This window comes from Corvus cornix, chromosome 28 (assembly GCF_000738735.6).
Source record: "Corvus cornix cornix isolate S_Up_H32 chromosome 28, ASM73873v5, whole genome shotgun sequence".
NCBI lineage: Eukaryota > Metazoa > Chordata > Aves > Passeriformes > Corvidae > Corvus > Corvus cornix.
The window spans coordinates 3,834,704-3,858,426 of NC_046356.1; the positions used below are offsets into that span (position 1 = coordinate 3,834,704).

Below are 23,723 nucleotides of genomic sequence, written 5' to 3' on the forward strand. Positions count from 1 at the left end.
CGATGGTTTTTCCCTCAGAAATTTTACAACTCCAGTGACAGAAACCATTCTTGGGTTTAGAATGGAGACTTTGATCCCTTTTCTTTCCCTAAGCCACAGTGGGGAGGAGCAGGATTGAGGAATCCCTGGGAATGTTCAAGCAGCCACATGGAGCAACCCCAGCTCTGTGTCTGGAATTATGGGCTGGAGGATTCTCCAGTGGCTCACCTGGACCAGGAGGTGCCATCAGGGTGGATTCCCCTGGGAATGTCCCTTGTCCCCTCAGGGGCTGGGACACCGGGCAGGGAGATCAAAGACCCCAAGACAGAACCACCCCATGTCCAACTCCCAGCTCCAAGGTGGCTCCATCCCAACTCACAGCACACGGAATGAAGGAAAACACCAAAACTTGACCCAAAGGACGTTAAAATCCAACGATTTTAGGCCTGACCCGAAGCCACCAGCACGGCCGGTCCCTCAGAGCTGCCTGTCCCTGTCCCCAAGGCCACCACGGCTCCGGAGCGTTCGGACAACGCTCCCAGGCACGGGGTGGAAGTTCCACCTCCACATGGGGAGAACTTTCCATGGAGGTGGCAGAGCCTGGAACAGCTCCAGGGAGGCCCTGGGGACACCCCAAACCCACCTGGACACGCTCCTGTGTCCCTGCTCCGGGTGGGCAGGGGTTGCACTGGGGGATCTCCAGAGGGCCCTTCCAACCCCAGCTGTTCCGGGATCATGGGGTCCTTGGGGTGTCCTGGGATGAGGATCCCTGTGGGTTCCTTCCAACAAGGGATATTCCAGGATTGCAGGGCTGGAATTGTAGGATTCGAACTCAAACCTCTGCTCTTTACTCCCAAGATTAATTCCCACACGGCCCAGCTGCGTTTGGGATTCTCTCCCTTTTTTTCCCCACGCTTTCCCATCCCATCCCTCCACCCCCTGAAGAAAAGAGCCAGCGGATTTTACCCCTTTAGGCCTTTATTTTGATAAAATTGGTCAAGCCCACATAAGGCAACGCACACACGGCTCCGCCCGCCCCCCGCCCGCCCCGACCGCCTCGGAAAATAAATAACACAAACCAAGAGAGGACTCCATGTAGTGTTTGGCTTTGCAGTATAGAAATTCCACACAATGATTTTGTTGTGTTATTTTTTTTTTTTTGTTGTTTTGTTTTGTTGGGTGTTTTTTTTTTCTCCTGTTTAAAAAGGTAAAAATGATTTATAATACACAGTCAGAATGTCGTGGTGCCCGCATAGAAAACCGACATGCAATCCATGCCTACACTGCGCCGTATAAATAAGATGCAACTCAAAATACAAAGAACAGGAACACTACAAAGTTTAATTCTAAGAGGGAGGGAGGTTTTTTGGGGTGGTTTTTTTTTTTTGTTGTTTTCCTGGTTGTTTTTTAAAAAGGACAGACACACGTAACAAAGGCTACCTGCGCTTTCACATTGCCATCACAGTGACGGGGGGGCCGTTGCTCCGAGGAATAAACGCGCTGGTTTTGGGGTTTCTCCCGAAAAAAACAGCCAAGGTCGGGATCTACGGGGGGAGGAGGGGCCTTCCTGCTTCCTTCGTGTCCAGAGGGGGTTTCCAGGGTCTTTCCTTAATTGTTGATCCAAGTTTTTAGGACCGAGAGTTCGGTTTTGAGGGAAATTTAAGTGGTTTTGGACATTCTCAGGAGCTGCTTTTAGGTGAACTTGGGGCAGCTTTTGCTCTTGGAATCATGGAACTGAGGTTGGGAAAGAGCCACTGAATCAGGGCTGCAAAAGAATCACTGAATCGAGGTGGGAAAAGAACCTGAATCAAGGCTGGAAAAGAATCACCAAATTAAGGGTGGAAGAGAATTATGGAATCAAGGTTGGAAAGGAACAACCAAACCAAGGCTGGAAAAGACCTCCAGGATCATCAAACCCAACCTCCTCTGAGCTGAAGGCTCATCCATGAGCGCTCTTAAAAATGGATTAACCAAAGAATTCATGAAACCTCCGAGGAGGTCGTGGAACACGCAAGGAACGAACAATTCCCGAACCGATTCCGCGGCTGTTTCTGGAAACGTTTTCCCCTCTTGAAAATGAAAATTAAGCCCAGGGGGCAGAGCCCAGCCCGGGCCGAGTGTGGGGGACAGGGGGCACAGGGGGGGCGGCTGGCAAGCGCTCCCTGCCATGCAGAAGCCGTGGGAGCCGGGCCCGGGTCACGCATGCGGCCGGTGCGGAGCCAGCGGGGCGGGAACGCCGAGGGAAAATCTATGTACAGGGAAAAGAGGGAAAAGAGGGAAAAGAGGGAAAAGAGGGAAAAGAGCCTCCCTCCACCCCCCCCACAGCACCAGGGCTGGGTTTGCTTCTGGAAAAAAATCACAGTTTTGGATGCACCGAGGGTTTATTCCTGTTCTTCCCCATTGTATTGGCAAATGCAACAGTCTAGCTTGGGAATTTGGGAATGAATTCGTTATGGATATAAAAACACGGAGGGAGGGGGGGTCACTCAGCAGGGAGGGTGGGACAGTCACCCCTGGAGACACCAGACAGCTTCAACACCACTGAACTCAAACTCAGCAATAATAGCAATTAACATTATTTTCTCCTTGGGATTTTTTCTTGTTCTCCCTTTCTGCTCCCACCTGCAGGGAGGGAGCCCCACACAATGAGCACGGGAGTGCTGAACTTGAAATAAAAGCAGATTATTTGTGCTGGGAACACTTGGGGTCCGCTCCATGCTTTTCTCTGTGTTTGCTTCCAGATCAGCCTGATGCCACAAAAACTGGAATTTTAAGGAGAGAGAAGGGGGGGGGGAATCCCTCTGGGGCAGTTCCCACGTGAAAGGCTCCCCTTGGGGAAGGGAAAGGCAGGAGCTGCTGGAATTCCTGGATCTCAAAGGGTCGGGATGAGAAGCAGCTTTTCCCTGCCCACAGCTGGAGCCCATCCTGGCACACACAGCATTCCCACGGGGACATCCCAGCTCCTTCCCCCCTCCCAAGGGAGCAGAACCTGGATTTCTCTCAGCTGGATGGTCCCTCATTGTGACAGCTGCATCCAAGGTGTGTTATTTGAAATTAAGGCCATTTTCAAGGTCGACTTACAAGTGTAAGAAACAAAGAGCTCTTATTTACACACGGAGTTAAAAAACCGGGAAGGAGCCGGAGCCACAGCTCCCTGTCCGAGTCTCCAGTGAGGAATCTCAGCTCCTGCTCGGATGCTTCGCTCTGAAGTGACTCTGGTGTTAAAAAAATACATCACAGACAAGGATTGCCACATGCACGGGAGTCATTCCAACGGGAGAGCGACACGGAATTCCCACCGGAGCTACGGGAGCTGCACAAAGCGCTTTGGGCTCACACTGTACCTTCAGCAAAGGGCTCCGAGTCACCTGGGGCCCAAATTCCTCCTGGTTTTTCCAGGTTTCCTCCTGTTTGAGCTGCCTTTTATCCTCCTTAAACCGAAAAAGCGTGAGGGATCTGAAACAAGCAGCCACCAGGAGTGAGCGTGTCCTACCGGGCTCAAACCCTGCCAAAAAATCCCAAAACATTGCCAAGAGATGCGGGGAAACCTCTGGAGGGCATGGGGAAGGATAAAATAAAATAAAATAAAATAAAATAAAATAAAATAAAATAAAATAACCAAAAAAACCCCAAAAGACACAGGGAAGCCAAGAAAAAACTCCACATTTTTAGTGCAAATGGTCAACAAATGGCACGGAAGGTGAGCGGACGCCCCGGGATTGGGGAGATCCCGAGCCCGCTCCCGCTCAGCAGAGCAGGCAGGAATCTCAGCACGGCAGCCCACGGATTTCTGGAAGCACACAGAAACTTAGTATAACTCATTAGGAGCAGGAGAACTCAGGAGGGCAGTGAGAGGCCGTTAATTGCAGGAGGACTCTCATTAATTGCGGTGGAACTCGTTAAGAGCAGCCCAGCGCCGCTCCCGAGCAGGAAAAAGGAGAAGCTTCCTGGGATTGGGAGTGCTGGGGGTTGGGATTTCCTCGGAAGGGCTGAGAAAGGGACAGGTCTGGAGGCAAAAAGCAAATCCAGGTGGTGCAGAAGGGGTGGGAAGGGGAACTGTGGGGGAACAAACCACAGCTGGTGTGGACTGGGAACTGGAATGGGATTTTAGGGAGGGTGTGGGGAATGAAATCCACGTGGCTGCTCCCAATCCTGGGTGGAATGGAAGTGCTTCCCTCTCCAGGGGCAGCTCACCGTCGGGGGTCACATTTTTAATTAGTTAATAAGACTCCAAATCATGTTAATTCCTGATTAATTCCTGCCTTTTCCTGTGCTGGGAGATGCTGTCCCCGTGCAGATCCCAGTGGAATGAGGATGTTCCATCAGTGCCCTGGGCAGGGAATATCAGCCCCTTTAAATTCACTCATTCCCAGAAATCTGGGAACCGCCATCGATCCGGCCACAGAGAAACCCCCAGTTCCCAGTCTGAGGAATCTGGATGGGATCTTTCTAATTTGCAGCACAGAATATTCACCAGGGCCACCAGGAACAATCAATTCTCGATTTAATCCAACAGAATTTTGGAGGATTCAATCCTGGTCATTGTGTGGAGCAAGAGATTTTTTTCCCTCAGGTGAATGAAGGAATTTTTAAGTTCCAACCACTCTACTTTGCCTATTCCAAAGGAAAACATCTAAACTTGCCTTAGGCTCCCTTATTCCTGCTTAACATCTGTTTAAAATTCCAGTTAGTTTAAAAATACCTATATATATATAATATATATAATATATTTCTGGAATAAAACCACAAAAAAAATGTACTGTACAAGAGTTATGTAGAGTGCTTCCATTGGCTGTATGTAGTTGAGCTACTTTCCTAATATCCAAATATTTAAATAAAAAAAGAAAAAAAAAGAAATGACAACAACAACGACAAAAACAAAAAAGTCATAAATAAGTAACAGAATAAGTAATGAATAAGAATAAAAAAATTAAAAAATCATGATTCTACGAGCCTGGCATTGCTATGGAAATGCCCTTCCTGTTGCCCAGGAATCTCTCACAAAGTAAAAATTAGGATTATGCAGGTTAGTCTCTATTTTTTTTTAGCTGCTTTAAGATGTTCTGATCCTCTGTCTAATCAAGTAATGAATTATAGAACTTTCATGTGTGCTCAGAAATGCTCTCTATATATGTAGCCATATATAGAAATAGATATATATTACATATATATTTTAAAAAAAACCAAACAAACAAAACCAAACATAAAAAGCTTGGAAAAAAATAGTGTTTAAAGTGAATTTTTGGGATTGGTGGCCGGCGGCGGCTCCGCTTTGCCGGGATTGCTGGGAAAGGAGGGAGGGACAAGAGGTTGGGGACACACCTGGGGACACCTCGAGGGAGGAACAGTGTCACAAAGCACAGTCACAATTCCAGGGGGTGGCAATGCAGGGATTTGCTTCCCACTCCGGGAGAGAGGAGGGGGCACAGCCGGGGCTCGCCCCTCCAGCCCCAAATTTCGGTGTTCGCCAGCATCTCCTGCCCTTCCTCAGCTGCCCAAACCCCTTCTCTAGTGCAAAGAGACACGGACAGCATCCCGCCGGGGCTTTGGTGGGGGAAAGGGGGGCTCTGGAGAGGAAAAGGCCAACGGAAAACTGGAAAACCGGGAAACTCCTTACTGCTGGACGGCAACGAGCGGCTCGGGGGTGACATCGCTGGGCGCCACGGGGACGGGGGCTCGGCAGCGCGGCAAGCTCAGAACAACAAGCTGTGGTTACTCATTGTACAGGGGGACACGGAGCAGCTGCTCCGGCTGATCCTCCGGGACGGATCCTCCGGGACGGATCCTCCGGGACGGATCCTCCGCAAGAGCCCGGCCGGAGTCACAGCCGGTCCATCCGGAACGTGTCCTCTGTGGCAGGGTCGGTGAGGACCATGTCGGGGTCGTTGAGCATGTGCAGTCCATCCAAGGTCAAAGGGTCAATTTTGAGTTCATCCAGAGGGAACTGGGAATCCGTGTCGAAGCTGACGTCCCCCACTCCCGCCAAGGAGCTGGTCAGTTCTTTTGATAAGCTGGGGGGGGATTCTCCTGTCACTGCGGGGAGAAGAACACACAGGGGGTCACTCGGACAAACACCGGTCTGGAAGTCATCAAACAGCTCCCAAAAACCCTGGGAACATTTATGGAGCTCTCAGGTAAATAACATCCATCCTCCTCCAGATTTCAGGCTCCTCTCAGCATCTCCAAACCACCAAATGCAACCCGAAATTCGTGTCTGGATGTTTGGTGTCACTCGAGTCCCTTTTCTCTCCCTCAGCTTTAGGAGGAATAACCTCCATTTCCAGCATTCCCACCAGCAATCCCTGGCTGCAGCCACAGTATCCCTGGGCAGAGATTGTTTCCAAAATCCTGCTGTGACCAGACTGGCCACCATATGTGACACTCCAACCCTTTGCTGGCCAGCTCGGGCTGAGCAGGGGAAGGAGTTTGGCTCTCACAGCTTCTCCTCGCTGTGGCAGAGGATCCACGGAATTCAGAGCCAGGGAAAGTCCATAGGAAAACTGGTGCTCTACCTGTGTGCTGGGATTCCAGGTGAGGGGGACACTGGGACACACCTGGACTGGCACCGTGGCTCAGGTGAACAAACCTCTCAACAGCAACAATCCCCTTTTCCTTTCTTGGCTCAACAGAGAGAAACCCCAAGGCCGGGATCATGCAATATCCTGAGCTGGGAGGGACTCACAAGGATCATGGAATGCAGCTCCTGGCCCTGCACCGACACCCCAACAATCCCGCCCTGCCCCAGAGTGGTGTCCAAAGGCTCCTGGAGCTCTGGAAGCCTCAGGGCCAGGACCATTCCCTGGGGAGCCTGGGCAGTGCCCAGCACCCTCAGGGGGAAAGAACCTTTCCCTGCTTTCCATCCCAACCCCCTGACACAGCTCCAGCTGCTCCCTGGGTCCTGTCCCTGCTCCCAGAGATCGGAGCTGCCCCACGGGAGGAGCTACAGAACCCACAGAGTCTCCCTCAGTCTCCTCCTGAGTGTCAAGACCTTTTCCCACCCCTGAATCCCAACTTTGGACACTCCAACAGCTTCAGATCTCCCGAGGTGCCCCAGGTGAGGAGCAGGACAACCTCTTCCCTCTGCCACCAACACCACAGGGCCCGGTGCCCCCGGTGCCCCCCTGGGAACGGCATTCCCAGGCCGGAGTTACCTGTCAGGATGATGTTGGGGATGTTGCCGTGGCTGGAGTAGTTGAGCTGCTGCGAGTCCTGCAGGCTGCCGTGGCTGCCCGTCAGTCCCATCATGGCAGCCTGGGAGTAGTTGAGGGTGGAGCAGGGGCTGTACAGGCTGTTGGAGCTGATGGCGTTCTCGATCATGTTGAACTGCTCCAGCTGCAGAGCAACACGGGAATTGTTAAATCCCAGCCTCGGGAAGGACAGCGGGGACAACGGACACGGCTCGAGGACGGGACGAGAGACAGGCAAACAAATTCATCTTTAGCTTTGGTGCTCAAAGAGGGGCTGTTGGCCCTGAGCTTCCCGGGATATTTCCTGCCCAATTCGGAGGAGGGGGAGGAGGATGCACAAATCAAACTGGGCCGTGGGAATCAGGAGAACGAAAGAAAAGGGAGGTTTTAAAGGAAAAGAAAGGGAGTTCAGGCTCGCTCTGAGGTCTCTGCCCACCAGAATTCCTTCTCTGGACACATTCCTGGTTTAAGTATTCCATAATTTAATGAATCCGTGCTCTGGTCGGCCAAACCAAGGGAGGCTCTGACTATTCCCAAATAAAACCAGCCATGGATTATTCCCAAACTCTGGAGTCAATCACCTACAACTGACTCCTTCCCAACTGCAATTCTAGCCACAAAAGTGGAGCTTGAAATATTTAATGATTTTAATTTTTCAATGTATTTCCATGATGTTTAATTTTAAATTTTTTTCGGTGTTTTAAATTTTGTCCAATTTATTTTCATTGTTTTAAAGATTTTGGTTTGTCATTTTAGAATTTAATTTCATTATTTTAATTTGCAAAATTTGCATTATTTTAAAAAATTCATTATTTTAAAAATTTCTTTTCATTATTTAAAAAATGTCTTTTCAAAGCTCATTCTCATTATTTTAAAATATATTTTCATTCTTTTTCCTTTCAAATTTTATTGCTTATCCCTTTTAAAGTTGTCATTACTTCTCCTTATTCCTTCTCCTTATTTTTCCTTCTTAAAATGAATTTTCATTATTTTAAAATTTCTTTTCAGTATTTTTCCTCTTTCAAATTTCATTATTTTTCCCTTTTAAAGCTCATTTCCATTTAAAAATTCTCACTATTTTTCCTCTTCCAAACTACCTTATTTTTCTTTTTTCAAGCTGATTTTCACTGCTTTAACATTTTCTTTTCACTCTTTTCCCTTTTCAAAGCTGCCTCACATTATTTTCACTTTTAAAAGCTTCATTATTATTATTATTTTTTAATTGCTTTCCCTTTTTTTTTTTTTTTTTGGCAGAACATTTTAAACACCTACGTGGGAGTGGGAGGACAGAGAGTGAGGAGGGGGGAAAAACCAAACAAAACAAGAAACTGCTGAGTAACACAAACAAAAAGAAGGAAAACTCTACATGGACAGAACGGGGACGTGACAGAAAATTAACTGGGAATTAATTGGCATTAATTTGATGTGGGAGAGGCCGAGCCAGGCCCGAGATGAATTTGCTCACCTGGTGGGAGAGGGCATTAGCCTGCCTAGCTGTCATCTGCTGCTCATAATAGGAGTCCCCAAAAACACTGCCCAGCATGGAAGAATGCTGAAAACAAAACAGAGGCTTTATGGTGCAAAATCCCAAATTCCTCCCCCGGCTCTCCCGGCACTGGGAATTCCAGAGAAATCTGCACGGAGCAGGCGGGAATCGCCCGGGGCCCGCATGAGTCCTGCGGGGCACAGAGGATCCCACAGGATCCCAGGGGATCCACACGGAGCAGGCGGGAATCCCACAGAGCCCAGGGGATCCACACGGAGCAGGAGGGAATCCCACAGGGCCCAGGGGATCCACACGGAGCAGAAGGGAATCCCACAGGGCCCAGGGGATCCATACGGAGCAGGAGGGAATCCAACAGGGCCCAGGGGATCCATACGGAGCAGGAGGGAATCCAACAGGGCCCAGGGGATCCCACAGGATCCACACAGAGCATGAGGGAATCCCACAAGGCCCAGGGGATCCCACAGGATCCACACAGAGCATGAGGGAATCCCACAAGGCCCAGGCGATCCCCGACAATCTCCACAGAGCAGGAGGGAATCCCACAGGGCCCAGGGGATCCCACAGGATCCACACGGAGCAGGAGGGAATCCCTCGGGACCCACAGGATCCACACGGAGCAGGAGGGACTCCCACAGGGCCCAGGGGATCCCACAGGATCCACACGGAGCAGGCAGGAATCCCTTGGGACCCTCACGGAGCCGCTGGGAATCGCCCCGGACCCTGCACCTGCCACGGGCACAGGGACACCACAGAACCCCACAGGCTTCTCCCAGAGCACGGACAACACGGAAAACTGGGATTTATGGACACGGACACTGCGCTGGGAAACACGGGGAGGGCCAACAGAGCTGCATTTCTGCTCCTTTTGGAATTTTGTGTTCACAAATGAGGCGGGAGGGGCTGTTCTGCTCTGAATCTGCAGCCTCAAATGGCGAAATTCCTGGTTTAAAGTCATTCCATGGGAACTGCAGAGCAGGAAAGGTCAGGGGGAAGCCCAGTGAAGAATTCCAGGAGGAATTCCTCAGCCTTGCTAAATCACTGTCCCCTCCCTCGGTTATTCTCCATTATTTATCAAGAATTTCAGGTCCATGTTTTAATCCTGTCCCAAAAAAATGCCAGATGAAAATCAGCAACATCACTCCTGATTTAAAATTCCCAAATCCTGATATTCCTGCTGAAAAAAACACTATTAACTAACAAAGAGAACATCTATAGAAGATAATTTCCATGGAGTGATTGTCTCAATCTTGGAAAACAAAATTCAGTTGCTGGTTTATCCAGATGGCAAAAGCAGAAGGCTACAAATTTCCTCCTTAAAAACCTCAGCATGGGAAATTCAGGAAAAGCTTAGGAAGAATCAGAACAGGCACAGATTTTAGACCCTCAAAAAAATACCCTGTATTAAAAAATAATTCAAAAACCACCTAAATTGTCCTTCCATGAGGGGATTACCGGGAAAGAAGCACCAAGATATTCCTTAAAAACCTCCCCACTTCCAGCCAGACCCCTGGGATGGGGGTTGATTTATAGGGATGATTTGGGATGAATGTGGATCAAGGGAGAAATTCCCAGCCTGAGGCTCCATGGCTGGAACTCCTCCTCCAAAATCCTGGCTCAGCAGATCCTGGTTGATCCCAGAACTGCTCGGAGCAGGAATGGTTTGGATGCACTTGGAAAAGAGATTTGGGATTCACTTTCCCGGGCATTTATGGTCTGTCACAGGCAGACCACCCAACAATCCCTGACATCCCTGCTCCATGTGCAGCCAAAACTGGGAAAGGCCTGGAACTGGAGCCACTTTTCCAATTTATCACCTGGTCATCAACACTCTGGAGGCTGCTGGATCCCTGGAAAGAAAGGATCAAACACCAGGAGGGATCAAACACCAGGAGGGATCAAACACCACAAGAGCCACTGATAAGATACTGGTAAGAGAAAAGCAAAGCACCCCTTAGAGCAATTTAAAGAAAATGTGGGGTTTTTTTAACCACTGAGACCTGATTTGCTGCCCTGTCAGGCTTTGATCAACTACTCCAGCTCCCCATTATCCAACCTGCTCCATCTGCTGCTCCTAAAAAACTGGAGGCAGAATCCAGAGCTCACTCAAGCAAGTGGATCAGGAGACGATTCCCAGCCTAGAGGCAGGAACGGGGTCAGCTCTGGGTGATCACTGCATCAGTGAGGTTGGAAAAGACCTCAGGGATCACTGGATCCAACCTAATTCCAGACCAATCTATGGTTTATAACCATTTCTAAGGAAAATCTGAATTTTGGGATGACACAGACTCGATGGGAAGCAAAACCAGCACTAAAACCCAACTGCTATTCGAGAGCTCCAAAGAGGATCGAGGTATTTTTTCCCGTGAACTCCTGTCATTCATTCCACAGAATGGGAGTGGCAGGACAATTCCCAAAATGAGGACAATCCCTAAAATCTCTGTGTTTCACTAAGCACTGTTCCCATCCCAAAAACTTTGAGGAACGTGAGAGATAATCAACAGGAGAGCAGAATGTGCTTGTGCAAGTCCAGCTCAGAGCCTCCTACCCAAAGCCAGCCTGGGTTTGCTCTTCCTGTGAAGGGTGCTGGTTCCTACAGCTGCAAGCACCGGAATTCCCAAAGGAAACCCACTGGAAATGTCATTCCTTCAACACTTCAGAGCCTTGGAATCATTTATCAACAACTCCAGGAACAACACTGTGCAAACACCATCTCCAGAACCATTGCAAAGTCACCAGAGCATCTTCTGGGCTTCATGGAGCGACTGTGAGGAAAAACCAACCCCAAAGCACAAATCCCTGGCTGGAATGATCCATCTAAAAATACCTACCAGGTTCTCCAGGTCAGAGCCACTGGAGCAGGAATATTTCTGTCTAACTGGAACAGGATGCCAGGGATGAGAGCAGGGAAGCAGCCAAGGCACTGGGGGTGGAAGCCATGCAAACACAGAGCTGGGGGGGCAGGCAGAGCTTTCCCACCCCTGTGGGGACAGGGAGGACTGGTGGGACACACACACACGGCTGGGACACGGGAGCAGAGGGGTTGGGAGAGGTGGGGCATGGAGAAGAACCTGTGGTGAATGAACCGTGTGGGACACAAATCAAAGCCCAGGTTTGTGGTTTAAGGAATGTCCTTTGGCACTCGGAGGATGAAACCCCAAATCCATGGGGGAAAGAGGAGCACGTGGAGGCACCTGCCTGGTCACACCCACTGCATCCCACTCATCAGTGCCAGGCTGCTCCACAGTGGAATATTCTGCTGTTGGAAGGGATCTGCCTTCACTTGGGGCAGATTAAGGGATTCTGCTGCCTGGAGCTGCCCCATCTTCACAACCAATCTCAATTTCCCCTCCAAACTGGTTTTTCTTCTCTCTACGTTTCACATTTGTGACCACCACCAGCTTTTGGGTCATTCCCGGGGGCAACAAATCCACCTCAGTTTTAATTCAGCAAAACTAAGGAATTCTGTGGGTGTTTAAGAGGCCAATACTACAAAAAGCAGCATTAAAAAATCCTCTTCCTTCCACTCAGTGCTGTGGTGTCCCTCTCAAACAGAGCAGAACCTGAGAAAGTTTTTACAGGACAAAACCAGCAGGAAAAATCATAGCCCAGGGTGTGCTCCACTTGCTGCACTCTGGTCCTTGGGACTGACCAGTGGCAACAAGTCTGGGGACAAAACTAAGCCAGAGTAATTGAGAAATCAAAGGGGGAAAAATCAACATAAAACCTAAATCTGGATGTGCTGCCCAGTGAGAAGTGAGAGTCTGCAGCAAGCTCTGCTCTAGGGGACAGTGCTGGTTTCTGGAGGCACACAGAGCACAGCAGAACTCACAGAAGCAGGCAGAAGAGAGAGAGGTTAAGAAGCAATTAAGCCAGGGTTAAGGAAATCCAGACAATTCCTGCCACTTGGATCCAGGGCTGAGCTTACCATGACCTGGCTAATGAAGGGGACCTAGAGCTCCTGCCTGGGAGCCATGAAGGGGCAGCACTTATTTAGAAAGGATCCTCCTTATAGCCTTCAACGTTCAGTGGTGAAACAGAAAATGGATTTGCAGACTCTTGTGATGCTCTGGAAGAATTCCCTGCACTTCTTTTCTCCAGGTGGGATTCTCCAGAGCAGCCAGCTGGGGCTCTTTCAGCAGCATCAGACACTGAAAATGCACTTTCTTACACTGGGGCACCCTCAAAATCTGCTCCTTTTTAATTTCTTGCTGCTGGCAGGTAAAAATCCCCCTTCACAGGATCACACACTCTCCTCAGCTGTGATTTCCATCCAGGATACGTGGATGTGTGAGGAGATACACGTAGAGCAAGGAAAAGCAGCTGGCATGCAAGGGAGTGTGCTGGGAACCCATTCCCTGCCAGCCACAAGCTGCTCATTTTAAGAGCATTTTCTCCAGTGTTTTCTCTCACAGGGCGTGTTCCCACATAAAAACCATCCTGATCTAAATCCGTTTGGGATATTTAGTGTAAATATTTAAATGTTTAGTGCCCCAGGAAGATTTCCTGCTGCAGGAGGCACTGAAATTCCCCCTTCCTTGCCCTCCCAACTTCACCCCCATCAGCTCCCCTGGGATCCTGGGAATTGAAAGGGTTCTACCTGGAGGTTCTGCCCACCAAACAAACACCACCCCAAGTGTTCAACCAGCAGCCTGATTCTGTGATTCTCTGCTCACTAAGAAAGGCAATTCAGCAGCTCCTGAAACCCTGTGGGAGTGGATGGAAGGGCAGAAGAGATGGGACGTCGGTGATGCATGAGGCACACACGGAGTCACAGTGAGACAACTATGGGGCAGTGATGGAGAAATCCAGCTAAAAACACACACGAGAAGCAAGGCCTGTGGAAGCACAGAGTCCCTTACTTGAGGGGAGCTGCCAGGAGAGAAGCCTTGATTGGAGACAGGAGAGGTGGGAGACTGGTTGGCTGGGGATCCAGCATTACTGCGGTACTGCTGGAGTGAGGCCTACAGAACAACACAGAATTAAACACCATGGCATTGAGGGAGGCTTGGAAAATACAAACTTCTGGAGTGATGGAGCTGGGAGAAACCATCCTCTTCAGTTTCTGTGTGGGAAGACAGGATTGTGTGAATGAGGTCCCAAAAGAGGGGGAGAGCTCTGGGGGTCTGCCCCGGAGCAGGGACAGGCACAGCTGGGAGCGTTTCCTGCCTGTTCTCGCTTATGCTCGATTCAAAATATATTAAAAAAAATCAGGTCAGCCAAGGATTTAGGGCAAAGAAGTCTTGGAAGCTGGGAATAATTCAGAAAGAATGTCATTCATGCTTCAGTTCAAGTGCCAGCCCCACATCTGTGTTCACTGGGATCCTGCTCTGCCTCCAGCTGGGTTATCAGCACGGAGGTGCAGCTGATAAACCTGGGGTACAAACCTGTCACCACACAGCCCCAAACTCCACTGCAGCCCAGGACATGGAGCAGACACCCTCTGGGAATTCACACTGTGTTTTGCAGGTTTATATCTGTGATTTTTACACTCTTCCCAGGTGTCTTGAGAAGTTATTTTCAAAGATTTCACTTTTTTCCCCCCTCGTTCGAAACAAATTAATAATATTAGCGGTATTTGAATAATGTTGTACTAATTAACATAAAGAGTAGCCCAGCTCTTCTCCTTTTACTTCCTTTAGAAATTAAGGGATGATTGAGGAGAACCTGCAATCCAGTGAATGTAATCAGGTTTGCAGTGTGGGAGAACTCTGCACTACCAATTTTTGACCCCAAATTCTGTAAATCCCAAGAAAATTTCCCTTTTTGCTCTGCATTGCCACTTCCACCCTGTCAGCAGCCACCCAAACTACAAATTAAATTTCACTTCTGCCTCACAAAACCTGTGTAGAAGTTGCCAGCGGGGCTGTGACAGCTCCAGAGGCTTTTTGACAAAGTGGCTTTAAATCTGTTTATTTAGGAATTACTTCAGTTGCTTTAGAAGATAAGCACAGCAGCCTAAAAGTTCAGGTCATAAAGAGGTTTAGGATGAGGAAAGCAACACAGAAAGCAAAGGATGAGATCAGAATTGTCTGTACTGGTGCTACATGAGGATTAGAATCAAAACAGGGACACATTTTGAGTGGGGTGGGATCCTTTCCACTGGATTGTCCTTCCCTCTTCCCCTTCCCATCCTGCAAGGGAAGCAGCTGCTCTCAAGGAGCACAAACTGTTAAAAATTTCATCCACAGCCGAGGGCAGATCAATAGAAATGATTTCTTCTCATTCCCAAAGCCATTCCTGTCACTACAGCGCTGCCAGGACACCACAGGTGGGACAACCAGGACCCTACAGGGGCAGAAGGAGCAGGGGGAGCTGGGACATCCCTCCCTGCCTGGCCTGGGATCCCTGAGTTGGGATTTTCAGCTGCTGAGACAGAACATTTCCTAACAGACTGTGTTAAAACAAGCAGGAAAAGGGACCTGTCCATAAATCCTCACTCCAATTCTTCTGGCCACTGGAGGCAGCCACAAAATCCATTTTGGAATAGATGCTCCAAAATTGCTCAAAATAAAAGGGTTCCGAGGAGAGAAACTGCAGAAAATACCTGGTTCTTGACAACTTCTGGAAAATAAATTTTCCAGGTGGTATTTTGACTGGAAAATGCTTGTTGTAGTTGGATTCTCTCTCAAGGCTCTGGGAGCTCCCCCAGTCGGTATCCTGATGTGTTGGGGGACACCGGACACCCTGAAAACACCCCAATAAATGCTGACAGATTTAAGCTGGGCCTAATCAAACCCGGGACAAAATTTAATGTCGATTTTTCCTCTAGAAAACACTTCAAGGTGCATTCAACCAAAACCATCCTAAGTTTACTTCAGCTTCCCTAAAATTCTCCTTCTCACGGGCTTGTCCAAGCTCATTTCCCACCCTACACTGAACGTTCCCAGCTTTCCCAAGGAAAGCCCTTCCCAAACTCACCGAGTTGATGTCTATCCCCATGGAGGGCTGGCTCTGGCTCCCTGGAGGTGACTGGGGGATGGTGGAAGGTACCGTGACGGAGAGAGGGGGGAGCTGGGGGCCCCTCTGCAGCCCCGAGCTCTGCAGTAGAGGGGGGGTCTGGGGCAGGGAACTGGCCACTGGTGCCTGCTGCTGCTGCTGGGAGCTGGTCTGGGTGAAAAAGGGATACGGGGGGAGCTGCTGCTCCAGGGACAATGCATCCATAGCCACGGCCTGGAAAAGAAGGAGCAGAATCAGGGAATTCCCAGGGTGCTCAAGCACTTCACACCAAGGAAATTGAGTCAGGCTTGGTTTGTGTTTTAAAAATGGCACCTAAAGGTTAAAAAGTCAAGAACTTGCTCTAAAGGAAAAAGTTTCTGCCCATGGCAGGGGTGGATTGGATGAGGTTTAAGGTTCCTTCCAACCCAAACCATCCTGGGATTCTGTAATTCTGTATTTCCAAAGATTCAACATCACCTCCAGTGTATAAACCAATCCTTTAAAACCCAGTTAAATCTTGAGGTCAGAAATCACCAACCTGGGCAGTCACAGAGTCACACTTGTAAAATCAATTTTAAAAGATAATTGAGCTTCTCTCAAGAACTAGAGAAACGGCTTTCGAATTTCACAGCTCACTTTGGGACATCACAGAAAAAATGTGGTCTAAGAGATGGTTTTTATCACAGTTCTAGAAAAGAGGAAGTAAAACCTGTAACTTCTACAAACCTCTCCCTTTTTAAGGCTCCGAATTAAGGAACACCTTTAAAGGAGGAAATTACAGAACAAGAGATGAAGTTCATGGAACCATGGGATGGTTTGCATTGGAAGGGACCTGAAAGCTCATCTTGTCCCATGGCAGGGACACTTTCCACTATCCCAGGTTGCTCCAAGCCCCATCCAACCCGGCCTTGGACACTTCCAGGGATCCAGGGACAGCCACAGCTTCTCCGGGAATTCCATCCCAGCCCCTCCCCACCCTCCCAGGGAGGAATCCCTTCCCAATATCCCACCTAACCCTTCCCTGTGGCTCTTTGAGCCGAACTTCCAGCCTAAGCAGATTAAAACAATGAACCTCTGATTAGAAAACTTGGATTCCCCCATGAGTTCCTACCTGAGTGATGGGTGAGAGCGGGGACAGCGTGGGGGACATTTGCTGGGACTGAGGTCGCCGCGAGTCCGCGCCCAAGGACAGGGGGCTGACGCTGGGCTGGCGGTGCTGGGACGGGGCCGGTGTCGTCGTCATTCCTGCCAGGAATAACAAACCACCTTCAGCAGGGACACAGCAAGGCCTTGGTGATATTTGTACCCAAAATAATTCCCTAAAGCAGGAAAAACGAGCGGCCTGAGCTGACAACACTGGAGGCGCCTCGGCCGACCGGGCGGGAGCTCGTTAGGTGATTTGTAATTAATTTTGTCAGGTTGAAGAGCATCAGGATGAGAGGAAGAGCCCTGTGGTTTGTCCTGGCTCAAACCCAGGCACGGTTGGTCAGGTTGGTGCCCAGGATGAGGAATTGGAAGAGGCAGAGCAGCCTCAGCAGTTCCAGACACCGCAGGCACTGTCCTCGCACACCTGCACTCGCCAGGCCCAGGAAAAGCAGGTTCTGCTCTGTTTGTTTGGGCTCCAACTCTGGGAATGAGATAAGAGATCCTGGAACCAAGCTTATCAGAGGGCACTTGAGGTATTGTAAAAACAAACACCTCTTTAATGGAAAAAGCAGAAGCCAAACTGGTTACGCAGGAAGAGCTCCATTTTTAATGGCACACCAGTGCAGGAAATATCCACCACACTCCCAAGAGCCACAACCCAGCAGGGGGTAGGGATAAACAACTCAAATATTGTCATTTTGTTCAGATCAAACCAAAAAAATCTGGGAGTTTAGAAACCTCCCCTCTCTTCTGCTTCACCCCAGAGGAACCGAGTCACCCTGGGAAGGGATTTGAGGCCAAGCCAGAGTGAGCTGTTCCCCCGGAGCTGCCAGAGAGCAGCAATTCACGGGAGCCTGCGAGCTCCCAGGCACTTGGCAAAGGCTCAGGGCTTCCAGGCAGGCTGCCAGGGAGCCAGGAAGGCCAGGCTGCCAAGGAGCCAGCAGGAAAAGTGGCTCAGGCCAGGCAAGTTCCCAACACAGCCCCGGCCGTGTTTGCAAACCCAGCAGCGGCTCCCGGGACGTGCGGGAGGGACCCGACACCCTCCGGGCACCAAAGTCCTGGGACCTGGCAGGAGGTGGCTTCCCCAGCTCCCCTCAGGGAATTCTGTGACATCCCTGAGCAGGGCACAGGGATCAGAAGCCTTCATGGAGGTTTTCTGCTGAAGAGCAGCAAGGAAAGGTTGGAAAAATCGGTTTGAAAAGCACCAAACACGGAGTGTGGCAACGGATAAACTGTGGGATAATCTCCAGAGAGAAGCAGGAATACAGTCAGGGAGCGTATCTTTAATTTGTTCTGCCTTTGATAGATCAGGGAATGTTTTCAAAGCATTACAGACTCACCAGTTGGGGTTTATATCATTTACTTTGCTTATTACGGGGAAAAAAATGTGGAGATCCACTGTGGCTTAAATCCGAATTTCTAAAGCCATCCCCAAAACTTTGGAGACCAAAAAACTCTTCCAAGGATGCTGAAAGTGCTGCCCTACTCTGTCCTCAAATGGTTAAATCCTTTTCTTGCTCCCCAAACTCACCTGCTCAGTCACATCAACCTGATTACAGTAATTTCCTTTTCCCAATCCAGGAGACGTGGGAAAGGGAATCCTGCCCAGCACAGGAAATATATTTGTATTTTTGGATACAAATCCTCATTTCTATTCTAGGAATCAACAGACTGCAACTGTCACTGACAATAAAAAAAAAAAAATCAACCCCCATCATAATTATTTGAGTATCAGTGAAATTACTTAAAAAATAGCAATCGATAATTGCAGTATTAATCAGTAACAGACTCCAAAAGGATCCTCACATTTTAAAAATTGCTGTTCTAAAGGAATGGAAATAAAAGGGCTGCTGGAGATATTCCCATAACACGAGGGATGTTGGGGTTCAGCATGAGGAATTCCAAGAGAGGAACTCCAGTCTTGCACATTAAAAAATAAATAAATAAAAATAAACACCAAAAAAAAAATCCCCAAACAAATCCCAAGAAAGCAGATTTGGGCATCAAGACCATGAGATGAATGTCCTGTAACTAAATATAAGCGTCTCATCTTCTTTGTACATACAACACAAAGGAAAATCCATCGACAGTGAAGCCAAATTCCCTCTCAGAAAGAACAACATTCCATAAATTCCGTAATTGCAGGGAGGTGACCTCGTGCTGTGCCCTCACCCTGGCTGGCAGTGCTGATGCCCAGGTGAGTCAGGTTGGCAGCGAGGTTGCCGGTGCTGTTGGAGCTGCTCAGGGCTGGGAATGTGGATTCCTCGGGATCCAGAGGCGTGGGCAGGGGGGACGGGAAGTGGATGTTGGTCAGGTCCGGCAGGGAGCCGCCCGTGTTGTGCGTGGCAGGAATCAAGGCTGTAGTGTTCTCCTGGTCAGCTGATGGGAAGATGCTAAATTTGGGGGGAAAAAAAAAACAACCCACAATTAATTATTATTTCAGTCTGGACAAAGCTTTTTAAAATGTATTTAACAAGAAAATTTCATCAAGAAGGTATTTTTGATGGATTTTGTATTTCTGACCCTCATAGAGGGCATTGGTTTGTATCTAGAGATTTTCCAGAAAATTCCAAAGCAAGAGGATATTCAAGGATATTCAATACATGACATTTTTTCTTCAAGATCTCAATGTTCTTCAAATAAAAATTGCTGAAAACTTACTTGATTCCTGGAACTTCACAGGATTTAGGTCTCGATGACCCAGTCTAAAATAGAAGGAAGAGAGATTTAAAGGCAAAGATGCTGCTGGAGGGTATTGCCTAGGAGATATTTCAATTAATAAGTTTAATTTAATCATTTCAATGTAAGATCTGGGAGCTCTTAAAAAGACATTTATCTTTTTTTTGCTTTATTGGCCCAACAAATCTTAAATTTCAGGAGTTTCTCCTCATATAATCAAACCTGTGCATTCACACACACATAAAATCCTTTCTAATTTACTGTTCATTTTTTGTTTTTAAACAAAACATTTAATCTCCAATCTCTTCAAGTAGTTTGTTAATCCTGACAGAAATTAAAGCATGCATTTATCTAAATATGTTCCGAAAACAAAACCTCCACACTTTGAAATGTGCAATTCCCACCTTTTTAGTGTCCCAGCCTTGCTTAGAGAGGGTTTTGTCTGCATCAGAGGTGGTTTCCTCCATTCCAGGGACAGTCAGCAATAAAACTAAAAAACCAAGGAGATCAAAAGGAATCATTAATAATCAATAATATTCAGTTTCTCACCGAGACATTTTCAGATTGGAAGTTCAACCTTTGAAAAATTCTTATTAAGTTTAAATTATGAAGGAGGATGAAACAACTGCGCTCTATTATTTAAAAAACCAAGGTACCAGAAGCCAGACTGAAACTGTATTTCATTAATTAATTAATCAGTGAGACTTTTTAAAAAACCACCCAAATAATACTTTCCAAACTTCTGGCCTCCAGTTTATTCTGCTCAAACGTCCATGGAAGGGTTTATTTGGGATCTGGTTTTCCCCATCTTTTGCACTTTGCACAAGTGATGTCCACCCTGAACACCTAAAGGGCTTCCAAGAGGACAATTCCAGTGGGGAAAGTCCAATCCATCCTCCCTGGCATGGAGAAACACCACAAAGCTGCTACTTCCCCATAGCCCAAGGACATTTCTTTGTTCAACAACTGCAAGGTGACAAAGAAACAAAAAAAAAAAAAGCCCAGAGAGAGATGAATCAATGAAAACATTTCACACCGATGAGTATAAATCCGTATTTATGGGATCCTGGTTAGGATGAGCATTTCCCAAGGTTTTCCAGCTCCAGAAGCACATGGAAGAGCTGAAGGACAGCACAGATGTGTCCAAGGGTTGTGCTGTCCGTTCTTAATCTCTGGGTGCTTGTTGAAGGATTAAATTTTAGGAGTTTTTCTTAGGATCAGGGAATATTAAGGCTGGAAAAGACCTTTAGGAGATCATCAACCCCAGCCGTGCTTCCCGTTTTTCCCGAGCTGGAGCAGGCACAGGGCCCAGCAGAGGGCACCAGAACTGTGGGTGCCGGAGCTGCTCCAGCTTGGAATTGCTCTGGGGATGTTTGGAAGCGCTGCCTCCTCCCAGGGGAGGCTCCCTGGGGATCCTCAGGCCATAAATAAACACGGCACGAAGCCTTTGCTCCTTCCCGATCTCCAGTGTCCCTGATGGAAATGCTGGGAACTCCACACTGCTCCTGAAGTTCCTCCAGACCTCTGAGAGTGCTGAGAACTCAACACCAGAGTCCCACCAGCCCAGAGGATCCTCTCCAGGGCAAGAATGACAAGATTAAGGGCTCAGGAAAATGTTCTCCCTTAGTTTTGTGTCATTTTTCCGGGATTTCAGCACCCAGAAAGGTGAGTATGATCCAACTGTTGTGTCACAGGATGCAGGAAGTGTCAGCACTCCTGAATTTTACGAACAGATGGAGCCCAATCCATGGGCATTCCATTGTTATAAATCTTTTTACCCTTTTCTTTGCTCACCTCTTTTCTGCTGCATGTCCTGTGACCCTCCTGAAAAGGACTCCTGCTGAGCTGGAGTCATGGTGCTCTGGTGCAAGGCAGAATCAGAATTCGTCCTGAGAGAAAGCAAAAACCACAACATTTTTATTGTCAGCTCCACGAAATAAAAGAATCTTCCTCTCAGATAAAAGCAACAACTCAGTAAAACCTCAATATTCTGCATTAAACCCCAAAAATCTATATGTGGCATAAAGCAGGCAGACTTTCCTTGTGAAACAATCAATTTGCAGAACAAATTAGTTCAAGTTTGAAGAGCAATTGTTTCAATAATGGGATTGAGAGGAACACAGGATAAATTGGTTGCCCTTGTAAGAACAGAGTTTTATCTGCTTTGTTCAGATTAAAAACGATCAAATAATGCCATTTTTAAGATGTTTAGCCATACTTTGGTTATTGTGGTGGTTGAAGAACAAACCTTCCTGGTTGAGAGGGAGGAAAAGGAATGGTTCAGGATGTTGTGGAGATGGGAATTTTCATGGCCAACACATCTCATGATGAATTTTGTGAGTGTGGCCACCCTCGAAAACTTTGTGTTCCTTCCCATTGGAACATTCCCAGCCCAGCAGAGTTTCTGCACCCAGAGAAAAATCCAAGTCTTTTACAACTCAGTAATTTTGGGATATGCCTGGGAACATCTGGCAAGATTTAAAAGGACGACACTTGCTGACACACCTTCATTTTAAAGCTCAACTAAAACGAGCACGAATAGAATTAAAAACTCCATTTCTGAATTTAAAAAGGCACAATTTTGCAACCATTCCACTGCAGCTGGAAGTGCTGCAGTGTCAGGGAACAGCCCCAAACCCCCCAGGATGGTGGCACCCACCTTCTCCAGCTCGTGTCCGACGGAGGTGACAGGTACACGGTGCCATAGGGGCAGCTGTCCACGTGGGCCAGGGTTAAGGCAGCAATGCTTCCCACTCAAGCAGGAAACCTCTTCCCAAGAATAATTCCAATTATGCTGTCAGAACCACTAAACTCACAGATTCTCTATGGGGAACTTTAAAATGACACTCAACACAAAATATTACCTGGATTGTTGTAATACTTGAGCAGTAAAAAATCTTCCTCCTTTTCCATGGATTTAGCTCCTCCCTAAGCAGCCCTGATCCCTCCAGCCCCTGTCACACATCCCCTCCAGCCCCATCAATCCCATCTGATTTTAAACCTGTCAGAAATGCTCAGCTCGTTCCTGTTCCCAAATGCCAAACAGGTGAATCAACCTGCACTGAAATGCACGAGGAGCTGCAAAGGATAATCCTGGGCTGGGTTTGCTCAGCTCTGAGGGAAACTCCATTTCCCCAAGTCAGCCCTGACCTTTCAGGGAATCATGGAGTGGTTTGGGCTGGAATTGAAGGATCCAGAGCTGGCAGTGAGGGGTGCACCCAGTCCCACTGTCCATGTCACCATTAAATGTGCCCAAACCAACCCCTGAGGACAGCACTCATCACCGGTATCCACTTGGACATTGAGCCATTGACCACAACTCTTTGGACACATCCATCCAGCCTGCTCCTGATCCACTGAGTGTCCAACCATCAAATCCAGTTTAGACAAAGGATATCCCATGGGACAGTGCCAATGCCTCCCACGAGCCCCACTGCTGATGGCAGTAACCCCATCAGAGAAGGCCACCAAATTTATGGGGCACCTCTGCCCTGAGTGAAGCCCTGCTGGCTGTCACCAACCCATCCAAGCATCCCTCAGCTCCACATGGATCATTATTCCCACAGAAAGCTACGGAAAGGTGAGACAGCGGCTATTTAGGGATTAGATCACAGCTCGGGACAAGCAGTGACACGGAGCTGGGAAGCGACTCCGCTGCCAGGTGAGGAGGGAAGGAGAAGGGAACTGTGCAAAGGGAAAGCAGTGCTGATGCTCCAAGCCCTGCTCCCAAGGATATCTGCCTGCCGTGCTTATCCACGGAGAGGGGCCGGCGGTGGGGGGAGCCCAGGCGGTTCCGGTCCCGGTACACTCTGTCCACCAGCCCGTGGTGCCGCGTGGTCCTGCTCGTGTCCAGCGCCGACGACTGGAACGGAGTCTGGGAGAGACACAGGGATTATCCACAGGGAAACACCTCCACAGCCTGCCCAGAGCCTCCTCACACCTGTGCCAGGCTGGGTTATTCTAAGGAATCAGACTCCAGAAAAGATGTGGACGTTGTGCCATCCGTTTCTCCTCCGGCAGCTCTGGGGGAAGGCTCCCTCCTGCAGAAGGGGACCATGCTGGAGCTGCCCTGCCCTGCCTCAGCGCTGCCCTCACACCTTGGCATCCCTGAACCCCGGGTGTGAGCGTGGCAGGAGCTGCCAGCAGCTGTCCACATGCCCTTGGTGCAGCATGCAGGGTGCATCCAGGAGGAACATGCCGACATCCAGAGCCTGACTCCGAGGGCAGGAGATGCAGGGAGGAGATGCACGCTGAGCTCAGCATTCCCCAGGACACGCTGCCTTCTCTCA

The 23,723-nt window shown here is 48.7% G+C and overlaps 1 protein-coding gene across 6 annotated transcripts in view; it reads right to left on the reverse strand.

Moving 5' to 3' along the window:
* Nucleotides 1-939: 939 nt before the first annotated feature.
* Nucleotides 940-23,723, reverse strand: part of CRTC1 (CREB regulated transcription coactivator 1) — a 43,825-nt gene continuing 21,041 nt past the window's right edge. For 2 of the 6 annotated variants that reach the window (XM_039566414.1, XM_039566415.1), the window contains 12 exons: nt 23,171-23,308; nt 22,094-22,155; nt 21,229-21,323; nt 19,839-19,924; nt 19,417-19,460; nt 18,928-19,148; nt 16,721-16,854; nt 15,592-15,843; nt 13,533-13,634; nt 8,632-8,718; nt 7,131-7,311; nt 940-6,012 (listed from right to left, as the gene is read on the reverse strand). In XM_039566414.1, coding sequence (XP_039422348.1) covers nt 5,801-6,012; nt 7,131-7,311; nt 8,632-8,718; nt 13,533-13,634; nt 15,592-15,843; nt 16,721-16,854; nt 18,928-19,148; nt 19,417-19,460; nt 19,839-19,924; nt 21,229-21,323; nt 22,094-22,155; nt 23,171-23,308 — 1,614 coding nt within the window. In that variant the 3' untranslated portion in view covers nt 940-5,800. The remainder of the gene's footprint in view (nt 6,013-7,130; nt 7,312-8,631; nt 8,719-13,532; nt 13,635-15,591; nt 15,844-16,720; nt 16,855-18,927; nt 19,149-19,416; nt 19,461-19,838; nt 19,925-21,228; nt 21,324-22,093; nt 22,156-23,170; nt 23,309-23,723) is intronic. The other 4 variants (XM_039566416.1, XM_039566418.1, XM_039566417.1 and 1 more) reach the window with 3 other exon arrangements.